The sequence below is a fragment of the Mytilus californianus genome, unplaced genomic scaffold (assembly GCF_021869535.1).
Source record: "Mytilus californianus isolate M0D057914Y unplaced genomic scaffold, xbMytCali1.0.p SCAF_12, whole genome shotgun sequence".
In the NCBI taxonomy this organism is placed as follows: Eukaryota; Metazoa; Mollusca; class Bivalvia; order Mytilida; family Mytilidae; genus Mytilus; species Mytilus californianus.
This window is the reverse complement of record NW_026262604.1, coordinates 46848208-46871900: the sequence shown is the minus strand read 5'-3', so window position 1 is coordinate 46871900 and position 23693 is coordinate 46848208. Positions and strand designations below refer to the sequence as shown.

General features: G+C 32.7%; 1 protein-coding gene across 1 annotated transcript; it reads left to right on the top strand.

Annotated features, from left to right (window-relative positions):
• Positions 1 to 23161, top strand: LOC127721100 (sushi, nidogen and EGF-like domain-containing protein 1). Its single transcript, XM_052227779.1, has 12 exons — positions 1 to 22; positions 554 to 661; positions 2762 to 2869; positions 3250 to 3363; positions 6372 to 6479; positions 8539 to 8652; positions 10486 to 10602; positions 11871 to 11969; positions 13858 to 13950; positions 18322 to 18426; positions 20241 to 20353; positions 23063 to 23161. Exons 1-12 carry the CDS (start codon positions 1 to 3, stop codon positions 23069 to 23071), a joined length of 1110 nt encoding a protein of 369 aa, XP_052083739.1. The 3' UTR covers positions 23072 to 23161.
• The last annotated feature ends 532 nt before the right edge of the window (positions 23162 to 23693 follow it).

Here is a 23693-nt window from a genome sequence, read left to right as displayed (position 1 = left end):
ATGATTATATTAGATACTGACGGTAACAATAAATACACAACACAAATACCCATGCTTTGTCAATAATATAAATGATACATTCTTAGATGAAAACCCATGCAGCGTAAACCCATGTGTCCATGGAACGTGCACCAGCAGTGGTAGTGGTGGTTATACCTGTTCTTGTCACACTGGTTATTCTGGAACACACTGTGGTAAGTTGTGGTTAACACAGTTCTTTAAATCGTTCTATAAATATGAATGAGCGGCAAAAACAAAAATGAAAACAACACGTTAAATAATTTCATGCGTCCAAAAGGCTTTCTCTGGCAAACTTTAACAAAACGCGTTCTAATTTTTTTTCCCTTTATCTGAACAGTTAATGGCGATGCATCAATTGAATTGCCGAAATTTAAATAAATGGGTTAACCCTTATGGAATTTTTAAAATACAAACAGACAGAAAATTATTTAATGGATGGCAAAAAATAACCATATAAGATATCGGTGATAGAAGTAAATTCACAACACAAGTACCCATGATTCATTAAAAGAAACAAATCAAACATTCTTAGATGAAAACCCATGCAGCAATAATCCATGTGTCCACGGGACTTGCACCAGCAGTGGTAGTGGTGGTTATACCTGTTCTTGTCACACTGGTTATTCTGGAACAAACTGTGGTAAGTTGTCAAATAAACCTTGTTTTGAATAATGTGCAAATATGAACTAAACTAGTTCTGATTGTTCTTACCTATTTTTTTATCTGAGACGTACATGTATATGAAGACGTATCCATTGAAATGACCTAAGGATGTACTTGGATGAATGAAAAAAATAGAATTTAAAATTGATACTATAAGTCAGAAGAGCATTAGTTAAGGAACAAAATACGCTAAAAATATTGATAGGTTATGGAGCTCCTTTTTGAGATATTTACTTTTTTTAAATGGCGGGAAATGGCTGATTCGGACTTTTACCTTATATTCGCATAGGTATTATTCGGGTCTCAAATCAAAAGAAAAGAAATCTAGAATCTGCTTAAATTTTGGTAAATGACTTTTTATAGGCTATTGAAGTCTTATATGAAAAGAAAATGGGTGTTATGGGGCAAAATATTTTACCCTGTATCTTAGGAAAACAAACCATGGAGTCCGAGCGTCTGACAAAAAATCCTAAACCTGACCTAAGTACATCCTTGACCTAAACTTAAAATTGATCAAAAGGACAAATATTGAACCTTATTCGTTTAGCCGGTACACCCGTAAACCCGTCATGACGAGTTGGTTGAATATTATGGAATGTCTGTCTCACATATGACCACGAAGATATTCATGTTGTTAAAATTTCAATTCCTTCCTCTTTTCTTTGACTTTGACATAACCCGAATGAGCCTTAGAACTAAATGTGCACCTACCATGAGCAGTATGAAGAGTTGCAAATGTGAAACAGGATCATCTAACCCTTTCTAAGCACTTGAGAATACCCCGGTTTTTGGTACGGTTAGTAACGAAGCTCCATGTATTAAAAAAAAGGATGAAATACACTGAATGTGTTAGTCATCTCATTAATACAAATATGGGAATACTGATTAATCACATAAATGATACCGGGCTTACACATTGGTAGGCAACACTCGTGTTTCATCAGCACAGGTTGCCAATGTTAAATGAAAGAAAAATCTAGAGGGAATCATTTTCCGCAATTTTGTGAATGGCTTATATCTTGAAAACAAGGACACGGACCCTTCAATTTTCCTGTTTTGTTTTGTTCCTTTATTTATATACTATCAATTTATAAAAAAAAAATTTTTTTTTAAAAGCTTGCTTATTGAAACAGACTAGCGAATTTCCTTAAAACTGATGAAATAGTAAAAATGATGAGTAACAAAAGAAGATGAGACAGTGAAAGAGATCAATATGATCAATGACATTAGAGCAGCTGGTCATTTAATATGTGAGAAAGAACTGAACTTATCACTTCATATGTTCTACCGTCTCCTTTACGAATTGTTTGGTTAAAATGACACCGTTTCTCATGTTTCGAATCGTGTCAAAAATAGCACATGCTTCTTATTGTCTATCTGACAATTGTTTGAATGATAACTGGTAAGTCATTACCATGTCTCAGTTTCTACAAATAAATAATAGGTATTAATTGTACACAAAATTCGAACATCAGTAAATTGCTGTCGCTTTGTATATAATCGCAAACTAAGGTAACTTTGTTTTATATATCTGTTATCCACAATGACCTATTTAACATATTGTACCGGATTTTTAAAGTTTTTTCAATGTGTGTGACATCTCAAACCATTCTCCATTTTGAAATGATGGAATACATAATGTATGTTTTAGATCAAGACCCATGCAGCCACACCCCGTGTGTGCATGGAACGTGTTATCCCAGTAGTACTGGCAGCTACACTTGTTCATGCCAAGGAGGTTATTCGGGAAATAACTGTGGTACGTACATGCAGTAATACTGTATATTCCTTACTGTTCTTGGGACATCAAATTTTGTGGATTTTGTAGGAACAATCGAACCACGCATTCAAATGTTCAACGATATACAATTTTCTATAGTCGTATATGCAGATGATGGCAAATAAACCAAGACATTGCAAGTTTTACCCACTCCATGACAGTTGGTATTTTAGATATTTGTTCTCCACAATGACCCATTTTACATAATGTGCCAGATGTATACAGTTTTTTCAATGTGTGTGACTTCTCAATCCATTCTCTATTTTGAAATAATGGAATACATAATGTATGTTTTAGATCAAGACCCATGCAGCCACACCCCGTGTGTGCATGGAACGTGTTATCCCAGTAGTACTGGCAGCTACACTTGTTCATGCCATGGAGGTTATTCGGGATATAACTGTGGTAAGTACATGAAGTAGTACTGTATATTCATTACTGTACGAGGGATATCAATTTTCGTGAATTGTGTGGATACAGTTGAACCATTATTTAAATGTTCAAGGATTTACAAATTTTCTATAGTCGTATTTGAAGATCAAGGCAAAACCGCGAAAATTGCAAGTGTTACCCACTGCATGAAATTTGGTACGCACGAAGAAAATGAGTTCATAGTGATTGAAATCTTTAGAAATAAAAACAATCTTAAGCATAAATACTTCTTTAGTCTTTAGACCCTGCAAGTACGACAATTGCTTTTAATTTAAGAAGAATGAAGATAAACTTTGATTAATAACCTTTATTACTTGTTTTAATCAATGTTTTTTTTTCTGATTTATGAATAGACCAGAAAAATCCTTGCGATTCCCGACCTTGCAAACATGGTGGTACATGTACACCAACAATACACGGATACACATGTGCATGCCCTAGCAACTATGGAGGAACAAATTGTGACAGTACGTACAAATATGTCTTAAGATTTAGAATTGCAAGTGCAATATTCAAAACAACACTGTTTATTTAAAACATAAGTTATAACAGTTTTAGAATTGTTAATTAAGATTTTGCCTTTTAACTATTCAGATTCGAGTCTTTTGTAGACGAATCGAGCGTCTAGCATGCAAAGTTCTAAGCCTAGTATTTTTGATGATTTTTTATTAATGAGAAAGAAATAGTTAATAGTTTGTACCCACAAAATGTATCTAGAATACTTCTCAAAGAGGGACGAAAGATACCAGAGGGACAGTCAAACTCATTGATCGAAAACAAACTGACAACGCCATGGCCAAAAAAAAAGAAAACAGACGAATAATAGTACAGATGACACAACATAGAAAACTAGAGACTAAAAAACACGAACCCCACCAAAAACTGGGGGTGATTTCAGGTGCTCCGGAAGGGTAAGCAGATCCTTTTCCACATGTGGCACCCGTCGTGTTGCTTATGTTATTACAAATCCGGTTAATAGTCTTATTCGGTAAATAGTCTAACACATGTGCGTTATGGATCATAAGTTTAAAAATAAGATTGCGAGTTTCACATTGAAATAGATTTAAATATAATAGCTTGAGTTCAGCAGTTATATTTCAGAATGATTTCAAAACATGTCTAGATGTCCAAATTAAAAATATACATAATATATGTATATTTGAGAATAAACAGACATTTAAATTGTAATAAGTGTGATGCATGAGATGAATTTGGTTCACAAAAATCTGTTTTAAGAATCGTTTCATTGTTAGTCTTGTATGTCTTTTTTAGTTTTAGTTCATTTATATGTTTCGGAGTTTAGTGTGACGTCAGTTTTCACTAAACAAGTACACATTTTTGTTTAGGAACCAGCTGAAGCCCGCATCCGAATGCGGGATTTTCTCGCTGTGTTGAACACCCATTGGTTGCCTTGTACTGTATTCTGCTCTTTAGTCGGGTTGTTGTCACGTAGACACATTCCCCATTTCCATTCTCAAATATGAACATTATAAAACTAATTGAATGATCGTTGTTTGCTTAACATCCAGTTGTGAGAATTGAAAAACAAAACAACTCACATAATAGAAAACTTCCGAAAATCGGATTAAATGGTTGCAAATTCACTGGACGAAAAACACGTTGGATAGGTGGTAGAAAATGTTACTTCAAATGGTTGTATTACAAGTTTTTTTTTTTTTTTTGCATTATTACAACATTTTAACAGTTAAACAAACGCTCCGTTTTGTCATAGGTTTTACAGCCAGTTAGAAAAGTGATGGTTACTATATTTTAGTTCAAACCCAATCATTATGGGTGACATTTGTGACAATGTCCGTTTAAATCCAGAAAGACATATACATGATATAGGTACAATTCATTACTTATTTTTTTTGTGAAGTTACTTCTTCTGGGCCTACTTTACAGTATGGGCTGATGAAGGCCGTACGCATGCCTATAATTGCTTGCATCTAATTCATTTGAAAATTGGGAATCATACCACATCTTCTTATTTTTACATGGTTTATCATTTTTCCCAATTAATTTCTTTTGTCAGTTTAAAGCATTCCAGTATCCTTCACCAACTGATTGTAGTCCTGGTACACCGATTACCAATTGTGTGGTTCCACCATGTGACTTGGAAACAAAATTTTTCGAAAGTTGGTTTCAGGATTATATTAACTTGTAAATTGTAGCACATTTATAAAAGTGAAAACTAGCAGGAATAGTACATCTGAATGAATCGTTCGAAATCTACCAGTATCGTGAGCCCTTGAAATAAAAAAAAAAGATTCTTTTGATAAATTATGGGAGCATCAGTTTGCTGTGCCAGCTTTTAATTTGTTTATGGTGTTGGAAAAGAAATTACAAAAACACGTAACGGAATTGACGTGTTACTATATATTCTCCAATATGAAAGCCAATTACATAAAAATTTAACTAACATGACTAAGGCTGTATTTACTATAATGAAGGACACATGAATATCATGGTTGCACTGAGGATAAAATAGAGTATCACACAACAACCAAACGTGTATATTCATTAAACAATGTCCGATTAGAATTAAAGGACATACATAACTTTCATAGTAAAACCATTGTAGTGATTTCTACGTCTTAAAAAAAAATTATTTTCTGTTTTTGCTACCCTGCTTGTGGGACAATATGGTAAAACGGATGGAAATCTGTCCACGAGTCTCTACGTGGTTCATCTAATATTGATATACTGAATTTTTAAGAGAGGCAAACTATACCAAAGGAACATTCCAATTCATAAGTCGAAAATAAACTGACAACGTCATGTCAAAAAAAGAAAATGACAAACAACTGTATACAAAACACAACATAGAAAACTAAATACTGAGCAACACAAACCACACTAAAACTTGGGCGTGATCGCTGATGCTCCGGAAGGGTAAGCAGATCCTGCTCCTGTGGCATCCCTCGTGCTACTCATGTAAGTACAAAACCAGTGATAAGTATAAGTTGATAGGTCACATTCAGAAATAGGAGAACACAAATAATTACGTCAGATATATTAGACTTATGGAAAAATCAGAGTCGATCAATATATTTTGGGAATCTCTATCCCATATGTCTAAATGAACTTTGTCAAAAATCAACAATTACTCCATTCAGTTTTTTTTTCTATCCTTGGATATGTAAATGATACCGAAAATCGACAATGTAAGTGTTAGCCGACCATCACAAACATCATAATCATAACTTTAACTTATTGACATGATATCTTTGATGTCATCAATGCTGCTTAAGTGAATACAGTATTTCATGAACTATACAAACGTCTAGATCCATATGCATCATTTTTATGTAAGCAAGGGGTCCAGCTATTTAAAAGAACTAAAACTATATAGACCTTATAAAGACACCCTACTTGTCCAAAAAAGAATCTCTCTATCATACAAGATTCAAATGATTTTTTTTTTTATTTCAGTATATTCAAGTACAATTTACATTATTTCATCCTTTTTCAGACGCATGTGATCCTAATCCATGCGAAAATGGCGGCACGTGTTCAGTTGATGGCTGGGGGAAAGCTCAGTGCCAATGTCCTAAAGGCTACACTGGTCCGAAATGTGAAAGTATGTTCTTATTTATGTTAAACACGAATAAGATAAAAACCTTAAGCGTATTCATCTTAACAAATCTAAGTACCAGTAACTATAGGTTCTTAGAACCCTAAATAGATCATCTGAAAAAATTGGATACTTACCTAGGTGTTCACTTATATCTAGATCGAAACGTTAAGATAATAAACTATCTATTTCCAAATCAACAGAATTTTTTAGTAAGTTCATATGTAATCAAGCTCAATATTTCCGATTCCAAAATAACAAAAATCGTGTGCATAAAAACCAGTATGAAATATGTGTTTAAAAAATCTTCTAAGACATTCTAAAAAAAGATTGATGATGATGATGATGATGATGATGATGATGATGATGATGATGATAGCTGCTTAACGGCCAAAGGAAAATTAATATCCATATTCAGGACGAGAACATGTTAATGTAATATGAATATTAACCCTGATTTGTACTAGACCGACACGCTGAGCCGGATCTTCAACGTGCTAGTTCACAAGGTAACTTTCCGCAGGAAGACATGTCACCTTACAAAGACAGATTATTCTGACGCCGAGCCGACCAGTCTTTACTCTTACTCCTTAATGCCTCGTGCTAAGCGGAGAAGCAGCAATTACCAATTTCAAAGTCTTTGGTTTGACCCGGCCGGGGTTCGAACCCACGACCTCCCGGGCTCGAGGCGAACACGCTACCACGAGACCATCGAGGCGATTCAAAAAAGATTGAATGTCCGTCTCCTGATAATATAAGACACCACACACCAAGCTTGTTCAAATCAGTTCTTAATAATTGTAACTTTATTGAACTTATAGCTTGTTCAAATCAGTTTTTAATGCATGTAACTTTATTGAACTTCTAGCTTTTTCAAATACGTTCTTAATGCATGTAACTTTATTGAACTTATAGCTTGTTCAAATCAATATTTAATGCATGTAATTTTATTGAACTTCTAGCGTGTTCAAATCAGTTTTTTATGAATGTAACTTTATTGAACTTCTAGCTTGTTCAAATCTGTTCTGAATGAATATAACTACATTGAACTTCTAGCTTGTTCATGTCAGTTCTTAATTGATGTAACTTTATTGAACCTCTAGCTTGTTCAAATCAATTCTAAATGAATGAACTTCTATTGTAATTAGTATTGTATTTTTTGTGGAAAAGACAAAATAGATAGATATTGTCAGCATTGTGACCTGGTCACATTTACCCTATCTTACATGGTAAACAGGATATCAGAGAATCACCTACATTTTTCCTATTTGATGTAATTTATTTCAAGGTTATCAATAGTGCTTTATGGGTGGGAATACAAGACACCATCAAATGGTTCGAACCATTAAGTAATTTTATCAATAATAAAATGCATATGAAAAAAGGAAAATAACAAAAATACCGAACTCCAAGGAACATTCAAAACGGAAAGTCCCTTATCAAATGGCAAGATCAAAAGCTCATACACATCAAACACGAATAACCCCGCAGTATAGCACAAGTCCATATTAGGTAATAACAGATATTTTAATGATCTCATTGTTTCTGATATAACTAAAGAAACAGATAATTCCATTTTGACGAGTTTCCGCGTTAATTTTGATAATTGTATATTTTGTAAGTATTTATCAGTATTTTGTAAAAAATGTAGTTGTTTCCAAAGCGTCAGTATATGTTGGATTGGAAAAGCATGTGCAACCTCAGAAAAAAAATCTTGATTGTTAAGTATTTTCTGAGAATATGTAACTATTTACATGGACATTGTAAACATTTCTCTGAATATTTTTTTTTATTGTGTCATTGATGTGCACAGCTTCAACAATTTTTCCTTTATGATTGTTTATTTTCCTTAAAACATAATTTTCTGAGGCGACAGACGTGCTTGTATACCTATTTTTGGTTTGAACTGAAGTTGATAAAAGCTTTTGATATTTTCAACCCTATAATACCTGATATAAATGTTATCAAATGACTATTGAACAGCGGTATACTGCTGTTGCCTTTATTTATCATATTTACATTAAAATGACTGTCTGTCTGACCTACTTATACAATGATATTTTAGCGGAAATCGACCCATGTTATTCTAACCCCTGCAAGCATGGAGGATCCTGCTTCCGTAACGTTTGGGAGATTAAGTGCATCTGTCCTCATCCGTATACGGGTGTTGTCTGTGAAAGTAAGTTTTGAACTCATCAACAGCAAGGCCTTGTTATACTTGTTTTGCAGTTTCAGTTTTTTTTGCTTCATATAATAATATTTTATATACTGCATACTTCATGTATACAAAATCATATGTTCTATTTGTACACTATATTTAATATTATGTTGTTGTTTTATACTCATCCGATATATACATTACAAAATAAAGGTACCGAGTATTAAGAGTTCATTGTGTTATAAGAAAAAAAAAACATATTGGAAAAATCTTAAGTTAGTCTAAATTTTTAAGGTAGACATAGTTATATATGTAGTAGGCATCAACTAAAATTGAATTTATGTATTGTTGTAGATGTTAATATTCCTTTGACCCAAGTTATACTATATAGCCGATTATGAAAAACGCAGAAAAAATGTGGTATGATAGCCAATGAGTCAACTCCTCAGCAGAGATCAAATGACGTAGAAGGCTAGAAACTATAGGTCATCGTACGACCTTCAACAATGAGCAAAATCCATATTACCTAGCAAGCTTTAAAATGCCCCGGAATGACATATGTAATACAATTCAAACGAGAACACGGACGAATTGATTAATGTTCAAAACAATAAACGAAAAATAAATATGATAAAATTATACAAAAAGAAACGACAACTTCTGAATTACAATCTCCTGACTTGCTCATCCAGCATGAGGCGGGGTTAAATATGTTTGCGGGTGTTGGTTGTTATTGAAATTGACAATTTTGCAATGTAGTTATTGCTATTATAATATTGAAAAAACAAATACTTATTTTTAAATGCTGTAAATATAACTGCTTATGCCAGGTATATACATATATATAGATTCTACCACTGCATCGAGTATCATACGATATTTATCCACTCGAGACAGTTAAATTTTCAAATTTAAAACGCGAGGCTCGCCGAGCGTTTTAAATATTTAAAATTTAACTGTCGAGAGTGGATAAATATCGTATTACACGAGATTTGGTGGTAGAATCTGTTTCTCTAATGAGTTTCAAACAATACGCAGGCAAATTTATTCCTTCTTTTCCAATGATCTGCAAAAAGATGTGTTCTTTCTATGTGACGTCATCAGGCATGGTCGCCTTTTTTCATGCCGTCACAATAGGAAATTCAGAGGAAAGCAAGAAAATTGAACGTCATAATCGGATTTTAACCAATGAAGAACTGAGATCAAACGAACCACACGTTGATTAAATTTGTTTATACAATGGGTGCAGAAAGGGATAAATCGACGAAGAATTAGAGAAATATAGTTATTCTGTATTCAGTCACGTATTGTACAAATAACAGGACTTGCGGTCCAAAATATTTCTGGTACGAATATCGTTTTCAGACTCAGAAATCAAACAATCATAACACTAGATTTAGTGTTTCGAGCACAGATTTTGTACTCCGAGTACTGAGTAAAGGTTTTGACCAAGAGCCCTGGTAAATAAAACTTTTTTGGTTCATACTAAAATGTACAAGTAAAGTCTCCCGTTGCTCCGCGTCCATATTGAGCAAACGGTAATGTGATTATTTCTTTTTGTGTGATAGTTCATTTCAGAATCCTCTTCGCTACACCCGTTTAAACTATGTTGATTGCTTGGAAAAAAATATAGACAGTATTTTGGATTTAAACAATTAAACCTTAAAGTGCCGGGTGTAAATTGCAGGATTACAACTATATATGTACATTGTCGTAATATAAAATTTACTTGAACCCGCTACAAAATAGGAGAAAAGCCGCCCTGTTTCTAAATTTCGTACAAATAACTTTCATATTTTCAGACAATTTACATATATTGTATAATAATTATTATATCTATGATTTTATTATTAGCTGTGATGACTCCATGTGATCCAAATCCATGTTTAAACGGTGGATCCTGTTTTCACGATTCAAACTGGAACAAAATTTGCATGTGCCCTAATGGATACACTGGAGATGAATGCGAAAGTAAGTCTTTAAAAGACGTTTTAGATAAATTGTAGATAAAATACATGTTCATTAATTTACGCAACAGGTAAGTACAAAACGAAACAAAATATTTTGTAAAAATGCCGATATATTTTATTATTTGACTGAGTGTGAAATTGGTTGGATAATGGACAATTTCGTCACATTATGTAATATCCTTACAATGTAACACAAAAAACCAAATATTATATATGCAGATAACAATAGACAGATATACTTATAATATATTCTTGGACTTAGAAAACGTCACTGGATATACATTTATGACAGATATATTCATTAGTTGTTTCATGTCTGTTGATATATTAAGGTCAATACAATAGAAATTTAACATTTGGAGCAGGATTTCCTTACCCTTCTGAAGCACCTGAGATCACCACGAATTTTCGGTGGGGTTCGTGTTGCTCAGTTGTGTTTTGTGTACGGATTTTTAAAGTTTGGTCTTTTGGTCTTTTTCTTTTTTAGCCATGGCGTTGTCAGTTTATTTTCGACTTATGAGTTTGAATGTCCCTTTGGTATTCTTCGTCTCTCTTTTATCTAAATAGGTCTCAGTGCAGTCTTGTAACCGCTACATAAGAAATTATTGTTGCATTACTGAAATATTATTTTTAGGAACACACGTTTAATAGTTATGTCTTATCGGGTACAACAGGAAGACTCATTAGTCTTAAACATTTCTAACAGGATACAAAAATAGTCTGTGTAATTCCAATCCTTTTGATATCCCAAAATGTGTCATTACTATATCATTGCATATCTTGAAATATATTTGTGGATCGATTTTGAATTCATGCGATTCCATTAGTTTGTGTTTGGAAGTTATTTTGAATGTATCTTCTTGGATTTTTAAAATTTTATAATCAATATTTTACTGTTGTCTAAATTGACATTACAAATCCATCCTATTATTCAAAACAAAACAAAAATACAAGATTATTTCATAATGACTTTACAGGAAAAAATAAATAAAATTTTTTTTTTCAAAAAACAATGATACGGAAAACTTTTGCAAATGTCTTGATATGTAAATTGAGAGATTCATAGTACGTTTAAAGATTTGAATTTCTATGGGAAAAAATATATATCTTATCATGCATTGCCTTTAAGATTGATTTTAGTCGCTGTAGTATACAAATGGTGCTACATTACCAGTGTAATACAATATAAATGAACACCTGATACAATAAAGATTTAAGAAATCTTTAAATATACATATACCAACATCTCGTTCAATTGTGTTATATTAGTTGAGGATCCATGCAATCAAATTGTTTGTCAGAATGGAGGCACCTGTACCGACGGAATATGTGATTGTCCAACAGGAACTACCGGTCCAACGTGTGACGGTAAGTATTTTACAGGTTTAACACAATGATTAAAAAAACCGCAGCAACAACGTTGCAATTTCCAATCAATTTTCCAATTCTGAACGTTGTTTACAAATTGTTCCTGGTGAGACCCATGTCTGGTATTAATTTTACTAGACATTGTCCTCGTGTTCAACTCGTCATTGCGTTAAATGTAGTATGTTTTCAGTTAGGAATAAATATTATATAAAATAAGTTAAACGCTACTAGATATTTTTCGTTAATTTTATTGACATTTTCCCTTATAAACTAAATCTTGCACTAGTTTTAATAGTCAGTAGTTTTGAAACTGCAGGATTGATTTTTTAACAACAGTTTGATCAATATAAGTGTTTTTGAGAATCAATTCATTTACCTTTCAAAAAGAATGCCAATTATGGAATCATAAATCTTCGTATCCAATAGTTGATTGTTTCGTATTGAATACAAGTGTGTATATGTTCAGTGTGTATGTGCAGTTGGTATATATACAATGCTTCTATCGAGCATAAACCAGGCGTGCACATATTTTGGGTTTGGGATTTTTCGGGGAACGGATGGCACAGTAACTTACCTTACATAGTAATAATACGATGAAAATTGTACCCACAAACGTTCGTACGTTTTAAAGGGGCAAGAACTGTCAATTTATTTTCACCGATTTTACCCAAATTCTTCTAATTGATTGATTGCACACTAAAAAGTATATTCAAACTACAAAAAAGTTTAAAATGCAATGAATGAACAATCTGACAACATGCTGAACACATGCGTAACCCACTTCCAATAAAGGTCAAATTCAAATGAATACGGATTCAAATGAGGTTGAATTATTGACTTATGTCACTAATAACTAATCGATGGTTCTGTTTTTACCTTATTTTGACGAAAATTAACCAAACTGACTGATAACATTTATATTGTTCTGATAATCAATCTACTGATGAAAGCATTCATCTTATTTATCTGTTGGAAGGGTGCTTCTTCGTATATCCAGAAACTATCTTTATTACATACTTCTTGAGCGTATTTTTGTGTTTTTTTTTCCTCGCAACCAACTGACATTTCTGAAATAGGATCGAATGAAGTCATGACGTAGATCAAATAAAGTCATGACGTAACTGCCTAATGCACGACGCATATATCATCAGTTCATTTATTTCTATGGCTTCAACTAGAGTGGTTGTTTAATAATTAATACTTAATCTGTGACCGTATACTGATCGCCTGAATAGTGAATCCACGGTACACGTACTACAGATAATGGTTTTCAATTCATTGTGAATCGAAGATTACAAATTTATCATAAATATTACAAATTTTGATAACTTCAATTATATCATATTTGTAAAATTTAATTTCTGAAAAATGTCTGTCTGTATCGTAGAAATTACAGAAAAGGCTTGTAATGTTTGAACTCAAACCAGAAATCACGTGTAATTCTGACTAGTTTCCCTTGATCTCATATTCGAACATTTTAATCTATACACTTGAATTATTAATTATTGTTAAGGAGTTACAGTCTGTTTTTCTTCTTCTTCTAATTGTTGACCGGACTGTCTTTACATTTGAAAGTTCCTGATGTAAATATAAGACCTCAACCACACTAAAAGGAAAACATTCGGAGTGGGCATTGAATCAAATCAAGTTATATCTTAGATTAATATAGACAATCTTTTTGAAACACCTCTTTTTTCTTTCAATTAATCAAACTCGTAGATTAAGGCAAAGTTGGTTGTATTTTTCTGCATTTATTACCTTGTATTGTACCAGACGCGCAGTAAATTTAATTTCTTAATTATCATATGTGTCAGCAATTTATTTCTCAGATTACGATGACATAGCTTTTATTCCTCAAACCATAATATATAAATATATTTGCATACAGACATATGTGATGGTGTAACTTGTGATAACGGCGGAACATGTGTCGGAGGAACATGTGTCTGTCCTGGTGGTTTTACTGGAACTATGTGTGAAGGTATGTATAAATGAGCATAACTAGAAATCATTAGCCTTCAATTTGAAAAAAAAAAATAAAAATTATTAAGAATAGAGATTTATTGATCCGATAAATTAACAGCTTTTTGAGAAATTAATGTGATGACAGTATTATTATATGCAGAACAAGTATCGTATATCCTTGAAAACTATGACGAAAATGACAAAATGAAATGAAATATAGAGCCCAGGTGCGCATACCCGTTAAGCGAGTTCCTGCTTTATGTAAACATGCATCACCCGTCAAGTATTTCAAAATCACATATAGCAATGCATGTTGAACGATAACCATGTAAGCGAAATTTATTTTATCATGTGAGACCACTGTATCAACTATGTTAACATATACATAATATTCACCTTGAAACAGTGATTATTAAATAAATACAATAGAAAAGAAAGGATATAGGGTATCCATCCATGACACAAAATCAGTGTGTGCACGGCAAAAAAAATAACACAAAAAAAAGCAAAGCAACAGCGCTTTTATTGATGTTCTTCATCTCAAAGTCATAGTGAGGCCTTCAACACGGATCAAACAAACTCCCACCTCACTGCAAGATTAAGACATCTTTAAGATACGTCTGTGTCAACTATGTGAATCCCTACAAGATGTCCACCTTGAAACATTGATTTATGAAATACGTCATGTGCTGTGTTACAACACAAGATACACCGATGAGAAAAGACACTACACGACTAACAAATCCAATAATTAATAGCCTAGTAGGCCGAGTTGTCTAGGGCGCTGGAGATATTGCAGGCGTGGAGCCACGATGTCGCAGAAACAAGGATTCGAAGGAGGAAAGAACCAAACGTTTGCTTACACACATTTGCAGAACGAACAATGGGCTAAGTTTCAGACGAAGTATATCTAACTTATCGTGGTAGCCCTGTATAACAATTGGTTATCTGATGGAGAACATGTGCATGATGTGTGTCGTATATTTATACATATACATATGTATATATAATAGTCTATAGAAACAACAAACTAGCAAAGGAAAAGGTTCAATAAGTCATAATGTTGGCTCTGAAAACTTGAAAATTTAACAGTGTTGATATGAACATTTTTTAAAACATATTCTTAAATGTCACATAAATGTAAGTGAATTTCGTTAAACCTAATTGTTTGCATACTTTGGAAAAATATTATAACAGTTTTCTGATAAATTACCAGTGGTGCAACCCCTCGCTCACAAATAGTTTTGCTTAAATAGTGTTAATATACCTTATTCTTTACTTTTCAACCAAAACTTAAATGGGCCATGGTAGGCGTCACATAAGAAGTTATCAAAAAAGTCGAAACAAGGTCCAAATTTAAGGAAAAATATACTAAAATTAAATCTATTCTTTTTTAAGGCTAACATATTTATAGATATGAAGCAGATATGAATTTGTTCTTATTGGACTTTCAAACATAATTCATTTACCAATACATACACATAAGATTACATCAAACAATTGACGTTTAAACAAAATCCCCTTTGATGGGCAGTTCATTGAGGTTACTTGCACTACTCCTTTAGTAACCACCGGATCGGTTAAAAAACGACGATGCAGCACACATAGATATAATATCAAGCCTACTTATATTTATACATATTATATATTCGCCTACAAAGTGTACAGCACAACACCAAAATTAAAAAGAAGAAATAGTAAATACAAGGCTATAATCATTCTATATTTCGGATAACAGATACTGATTTTTTAAAACCAATCTTGAACGTAATACAAATTAAAAACCGTATTTATGAATCAAAAAATTAAACTAACATATCAAGCTGCAACGGAGAGCGCTGTGCGATTTCAACGATAAAATTTTCATTCATCCCATTTGCCGTCAACATTTTTTATTTTTTTATCCTAAATCTTTCCCGATGAATAATCTCCTCCCTAGAACAAGCAGTGTTGTCGTCAATGATGGTTGCATCATTGACAATGGCAACTTTCATTTTGTATCTTTCTCATTTTATTATACTGGATACCAAAACTTCACAAAAATCCGTATAAAGAACGATAGCTGGATCATCAAGATGTTCGACTAAACATATTTCTAAAGTGCTGACTACTATTCTTTCTACAGTAAAAGATGGCCTTCAAAAATATTGTGATGAGATATATTCAACCAGTGGTGTCAATTAGATGTGGATTCTCATAAATTCTAAAGATCTACTGATAAATCTTAGATCACAATCTCTGCAATTTCGCAGCAACATTAAGACTTTTGATTTTTCTAGGCCTTACAATACTATTCCCCATGCTCAATTGAAAGATCGACTTCACCATCTCATTAAACAGAGCTTTTTCTATAAAAATGGGAATCATAGATAGAAATTTCTTGTTTTGGGTTATAATCATTCTTATGTGAAGAACCACACTGATTCTATCAGAAAATACACTGAAGATGATATTATCAAAATGCTGGACTTTTTAATCGACAATATATTTGTTTGGAGGATTGATATTTCAACAGACAGTCGGTATTCCAATGGGTAAAACTATGCACCCCTTTTGGCCGACTTGTTTTTTTAACTCGTATGAAGAAGAATTCATTCAGAACCTTCTAAAAGACAAAACGAAAAAGCACCTTGCCAATTTTTTTTAATTTTACTTTCAGATATATTGATGATGTCCTATCATTGAATAACCCATACTTCAGTCAGAACTTGCATCTCATATATCCCAGTGAACTTGAAATTAAGGATACTATTGATACTAGAAGGAATGCTTCATATCTTTTCCTCAATATTGACACAGATGGACGACTTCACACTAAAATCTATGACAAACGGGATGATTTCACCTTCCCAATTAACAGTTTCCCATTTCTCAGCAGTAACATACCCTCTGCTTCGTCGTATGGTGTTTACATATCTCAATTGATACGTTATGCTCGTGCATGTTCACACTATACGGACTTCATATACAGGAGTGTGCTCCTTACGCAGAAACTGCTCCAACAGTGCTATGAGGAGGAAAGATAAAAAATGACACTCCGTAAATTTTATGGACACCATCATGAATTGGTTGATCTATACGAGGTGTCTTAGATTGCGGTTTAACATCTATGTCGTCTGTTTTCTAAGTACCGAACGTGACCTTTTCCCGAATAAGGCTGTTTTGCCGACTGTGAATTTGCATTGCTATACGACGTGTCTCGGTATTAATACATCTAACATTCATGTATTTATTTATGAATTATGATGTTTCTGTTGTGGTTTCGGTTGGATATTGTGTTATGTCTTATCGTTTGTGGTTTGAATTCTGTAGTTTCGGTACATTTCACATATGTCTTATTTGTCAGTATAGTTGAGTTAATTTCCATTTTCCATGGATAAAGTATTGTGTTAGTCCAAATAAGTATGACGTCGTCGCAGCATTTATTTAAAATAGACTTTCAATACCGTTATAGTCATGATATTTGTTTGGACTAGTATTGTGAAAATAATTGTATGAATTTCAAGATTATATATTCGTTACAAAAATACGTCACTGCTTGTGATGTCCTGTTCTGTCCTTAATGGAAGATGTTTTTATTCTGCGGTTTACATGTTGTAATGACTATAATAATATATATTTGTGCGTTTCTCCGTGCTAGTGTTCTTGCGTTTGTTTGTGCTGTATATCTGTCACGTAGTATTGTCATTTTAGCGATAGTTTTCAACATTGCCATATAAGCGGGAGGTTTGGCTAGCCATAAAACCAGGTTCAACCCACATTTTTTTCTTAAAATGTCCTGTTCCAAGTCAGGAATATGGCTGTTGTTATCAAATATTTCGTGTCTATGTATGTTGGCGTTTGTTTTTGTTGCACTTCAATGGTTCTGTTGTTCCGTTGTTCTTCTCTTATAGTTGATGTGTTTCCTTCAGTTTTAGTTTGTAACCCGGATTTGTTTTCTCTCTTATGACTTTTGAACAGCGGTATACTACTGTTGCCTTTATTTATTTGTTTTAATCAATCTGTTGATGAATGAACCCATTTAATTTTTCTTTTAGAAGGATTTTATAGCAAATAACCGGCTAGTGCTTGTAGATTAATTTAAAATGTACAGAAACTATAATTGGTTCATGCTCGAAAAACGATTTTTGATTTTTAGTCGCAACGAAATTTTAGCTTTAGTTGTTATAGACAATCTTCTGAAAACGCTTCGTTTTTGCTTTCTTTTTTACGAAAGCTTACATTAATGTAAAAATTAGTTGTATTTTAATTATTACATTTCATTGTACCAGATGCACAGTAAATGCATTTTCTTTATTATCATATGTGTCAGCAATTTATTACTCAGATTACGATAACATAACTATTATACCTTAAACCATAATATATAAATATATTTTTCAATCAGTTACTGTTCCTGACCCGTGTGATGGTGTAACTTGTGATAACGGCGGAACATGTGTCGGAGGAATATGCGACTGTCCTGTTGGTTTTACTGGAACTATGTGTGAAAGTAGGTATAAATGAGCATAAATGGGAATTATTCCCTTTAATTTGAAAGAAAAAAAAGAAAAACTATTAAAGACTGTAGATTTAATGATCCGATAAATTAACAGCTTTTTGAGAATTAATTGTAGTGATAGTAATATTATATGCAGAACGAGGCCCTAATGTCCTTGAAAACTAAGACGAGAATGACAAAATGAAGTTACATCAGAGATAAGGTGCGTAGACTAGATAAGTCCTCTCCTATCAAATGTATGCCTGCATCATCCTTCAAGTGATTCAATGTCACATCTAATAATGCATGTTAAACAGTAACCATGTAAGCGAAACCTATTTCATCATGTGAGATCAATGGCATGAAAATCAGTGTTTTGTTGAGAAAATACGCAACAACGTATCAACCATGTTAACGCATATATAATATTCATCATGAAAAATTGATTTATAAAATACATTCGTCTGTACCAACTAAATCAATTCCTACATACTATCTACCTTGAAACATCGATTGATGTTATACATCTCACTGTATCAACTTTATGAACTCATACATGATATCCAACTTATAAAATAAAACACATCCCAGTTTCATAATGCTTCTAAATTAGCTGTAATCGATTTCTGCTATATTTGGCTCTTTAGACAGAAATTTATTCTTTAGCAATAAAACGTAGAACACTTTATATAGTATGATAAATACCAGGCTAATAATCAGTAAGTATAATGCAGATTTCGTCAATATAGGAGCCACATAACTTATTTTTATTCTGTAAACATTATTCTACTAGAGAAAAATTATAAGAACCAGTAAGGAAATACACTTTGTGCTTTTGCAGTCAGATTATTACAATACATGACAAAAACAATGCTTTATAAAGGTGGGGTCAATTTCAAAAGGCATATGCAAACATGACTATTTTTTATACATCTCTTCTTTCGATACTTTAAAAATCAAAATATAAAATTTCTATAGTACCATTAGTTCAAAGGACTGTTGTTCTTTTACTGCTTTCACTACGATTTTGAATTGCTCAATGTGTTTCCTTGTATTTAAAAATGACACAAAAAGTTTGCTAGTACCTAATATTTCGATTCTATTTTTTGTTCCCACCAAAACGACATATGTTATTAATCTTTTCATTCAATTGTAACGTACGTCATGCTCATATCATCATGATTGTATGTTCTTGTCTTTTTAAATCCCAAATCCTTCTCTTTCTGTTCTTTATATATCAATTCAAAAATGCAATCAATAAACTGTTATTGTAATGGTTTTCAATAACATGTAGTAATTTTAACAGGCTAGGAAGTGAGTATTGAGATGAAACGTGACAATGTTGTCAGTATTTGCACCAATGAAATAAGTCTTATAAATAATTCCTTTAAAAATTATCGATGATCTCTAACTATTTGCACAATGATATATTGTTTTCTTCTTTCGGTTTTATTTCTTCTTTAGTTCTTTTTTTTTTGTTTTTTTTGTTTCGTTTCTCATTTTGACAAATTTCACTCATGGAATAGATGACGATTGCAATATCCCATTTTTGATATAAATATTCGACTAACACATCTTGCAACTTGCAAAATATCCAATCAAACAGACTTGAAATTGAAAATAGATTTTGTGCATTAATTGTTAATCTTTGTAGACAAATTGTATGTTGCTCAAATCTGAGAAAAGAACAATAGTGGACGAAACTGTCCTAAGTACTACATCAACCTTTATAAATTCTGCATCTTTGATTTCACCGAAAAAAAAGGCAATTTAATTCTCTGTGAGATAAAAATGCATTATTTGTATTCAATATTCATTTGTTTAAGATCCAGTCGATCCTTGTAATCCAAACCCATGTTTTAACGGCGGTGTCTGCCAGAATAGTGGTCAAAACTTCAGTTGTAATTGTCCAAATCCTGGAGGAGATCTTTTATGTCTAGTAAGTAACATGTTGTGCAACATATATACATAAATATGACTCAATACACATACGACGCACACCATTGTCTAAATAATTTCGATTTTCTTTCTTAACTTAATAATCCAGAAATCCACGTAAATATATTATATAATATTCAAATGATATAACCGAAATACATGTACGTTCAACTAAAAGACCCGTAGCTATAATTGAATAGACTACACAAAGAACAATAACAACGTCAATCATGTCAATAGGAAATAAACTCATCATAAGTATCGGGATTGCTATGCTGTACGCTACACTTGTGTTTAGTCTACAAAAGACGCATTGATGACGCTCGAAAACGTACAAACTGTATCAAAAATCGATGTTTAAACATCAATTGTGTTTGGTCTAAGCTCAAACCAAAACAAATGAAGTTAATAATGATAAATTACAAGATTGACATAAAACACCGAACCTTAAATACAAAACGATACATACAACAGGGAGGGAGGAACACAAAGAAAAGTGTGTCAGTATGTCGATATGCGTTCTTAAACACCGCTAACATGTAGTTGTCTGCTTTGATTCTGAGTAAGGTGTATGTTGTTATTATATATACGTATATACATTTTGTTCAAATGAAAAAATATCCTTCTTTCAAACCGACCTTATTTTTTATCAATAAATTATAAGTTACAGTTATACTGAACAAACATGTATGCATAAAGAGTGAAGATATCCTGATACAAGACATTTGTACTAAAATTTCAAATGAATATATTTTTACTTACAATAACATGTACATAAACACTATTGCAGCAACGATGGCATTAGTCATGACACCATATTTAAAGAGCACAATAGTTCGTCCATACAAGTCCACTAATGCCCAAATGTTATCACGGGTATAATAGTTTCTCCGTTGGTCAATATTGAATAATTATCAATGGAATTTCACAGCAGATCTGTTTTCAACTTTCGTATTTTGATAAATCAACATATACTCAGATTTATTGCAAGGGAGCTAAAAAACATAACATGATAAGTGTCTGTTATAAACAGGTAGCTATAATCATACAGCAAGTAAGTGCACAGTAAGTACGTACGGCACTGTTAAAGGCCGATGGTTATTTGGTGTATAATTTCAATAAAATAAGATCTACAAAAGATGCCGTTGAAAAAGATTAAATCACTAATCTCAGCTGTGTGATGAGCTGATAGAATCGAAATCATTGCTTAAAAAGCACGATTCACGACTGATAACGAAAAGCTGAGCTTAAATTATAAGAACGATTTAAACAGAAAACATAGATAGCCTAAGGGGAGAAAGTTATCATTGTTTCTCATTCCAATGGAATTTTCTTTTATTTTGATAGCTGGTATTGATTTCGATATATGATTTGTAAAAAACGAATATATATTGACTAAATAGTCAACTCAAGCGTTGAATTATGTATATAAACATGGTCATCCCTTAGGCTTCTTCCGACCGGCAGTAAAACCCTTGTTATAGTTGAACGGCTTTTCGGCCATTGGAAAGATAAACGTTAGGGAAACCTTTCAATATACTCTCATTTTCCAGTCTATAAAATGGCCATTTCTTTTACATATTTATAAAATATCTGAACAACAGACTTAGAATACATGACGTGTGACAAGAAAAATACAAAAGTATAATAAATAGAAAGACGAAACGTAAAAACATACTGTTATGTAGCGCTGACCAATTTTTTGTTTTCGAAATATGGTCTCTTTGATTTGGATTTGTACAAGATATCTAAATATTTAAAGAAAAATATATTTTCGACTCGGGGCATACAGGTTGAGCATATTTGATAGCGGATACAATTGTACAAATGTTTTATTTTATCGACGCAAATACCATACTTTTGCGGCAATTGTGGATGGAAATTTAATGTTAAAATTACGGAGTGTATATCTCCCAGATCTAGGGCTTTTATTCTATATTATGATTTCCTTGATAGAGAGTTGCTGCTTACAAGGAAGCTATTAAACCAAAAGTTCCAAGTGGTGAAGTTGAAATCATCCCTTTGTAAGTTTTACGGACGCCATCACGAGTTAGTTGACCGTTATGGAATATTCGTTTCACAGATGATAGCGGATATGTTCCTAATGTCGTAACTACAATCCCGTCCCCCTTTGCCCGAATGTGACCTCCCGATTAGACTTATCACCGGGTTTGTATTAATATGAGCAACACGACGGGTGCCACATGTATAGGGATCTGCTTGCCCTTTTGGAGTACCTGAGATCACCCCCAGTTTTTGGTGGGGTTCGTGTTGCTCAGTCTTTAGTTTTCTATGTAGTGTTTTGTGTACTATTGTTTGTCTGTTTGTCTTTTTCTTTTTTAACCATGGCGTTGTCAGTTTGATTTCGACTTATGAGTTTGAATGTCCCTATGGTATCTTTCGCCTCTCTTTTAAGGTATCTTCAATGAAACCAAACAACCTGAAATACAAATTTTAGTTTGCGATTTTATTAGTTTATTCAAATAATCAGGATAATTCAAATTTAGTCATATTTAATTGTTTACAGAACGACAATGTTATACGATAGACGCAACGCACTGGAATATCTTTGAATGTAACATCTGGACATCTCTAAACATATACTTAGGTTCATTTGATTTGATAAATAGTAAATGTCCAATGCTTTTATTATTGGTTGGCATTTCTAGATGCATTGGTTATATTTTCTTCTATTTGTTTTATTTTGCAGGTCCCGTAAGAATGAAAGACAAGTGTTTGAGCCGACTGAAGTAATATATAAAGATTTAAAAAAAGAATATTGTATGATGTATATAACAAATAAAGATTGCAAATATTAAATTCCTTTTCATTTCAAAACAACTACCGTATATCGGAACTGACTCCTTCAACTATGTATGTTCTTTTCAATTATATATTGATCAAGCCGATACTAAATTAAAATGTCACGTGGTCAGCACTGATGACGTTGGGACTATTCCTAGGAGATAGCAATTCTTCAATAGCTGGTGAAAGATAACACTTTATGTATGTCATGCTTTCGAATCGCTTTTGTGGATTTACCTTCATCAGACCCAAACATGCTGAAAGCAAGGGATGTACAGAACTGGGATTTTTTTATATCACTTTTCTGTCGAAACGTTACGATGATATATTCTTACATTACGTATACATACAATAATAAACAAGATATCACGTTCCTGCCGAAACGCAAAGAATGTGCATCGTAACCATATTTATACTTTCAATAATATACAAAAGAAAGTTAGAGACTTTGAAAGAAACAACTGCTTATCTTACAAGCTTTGCAGGTGATTAATCGTTTATGACATTTAAAACGAGTAAGTTCGATAAGTTCTATA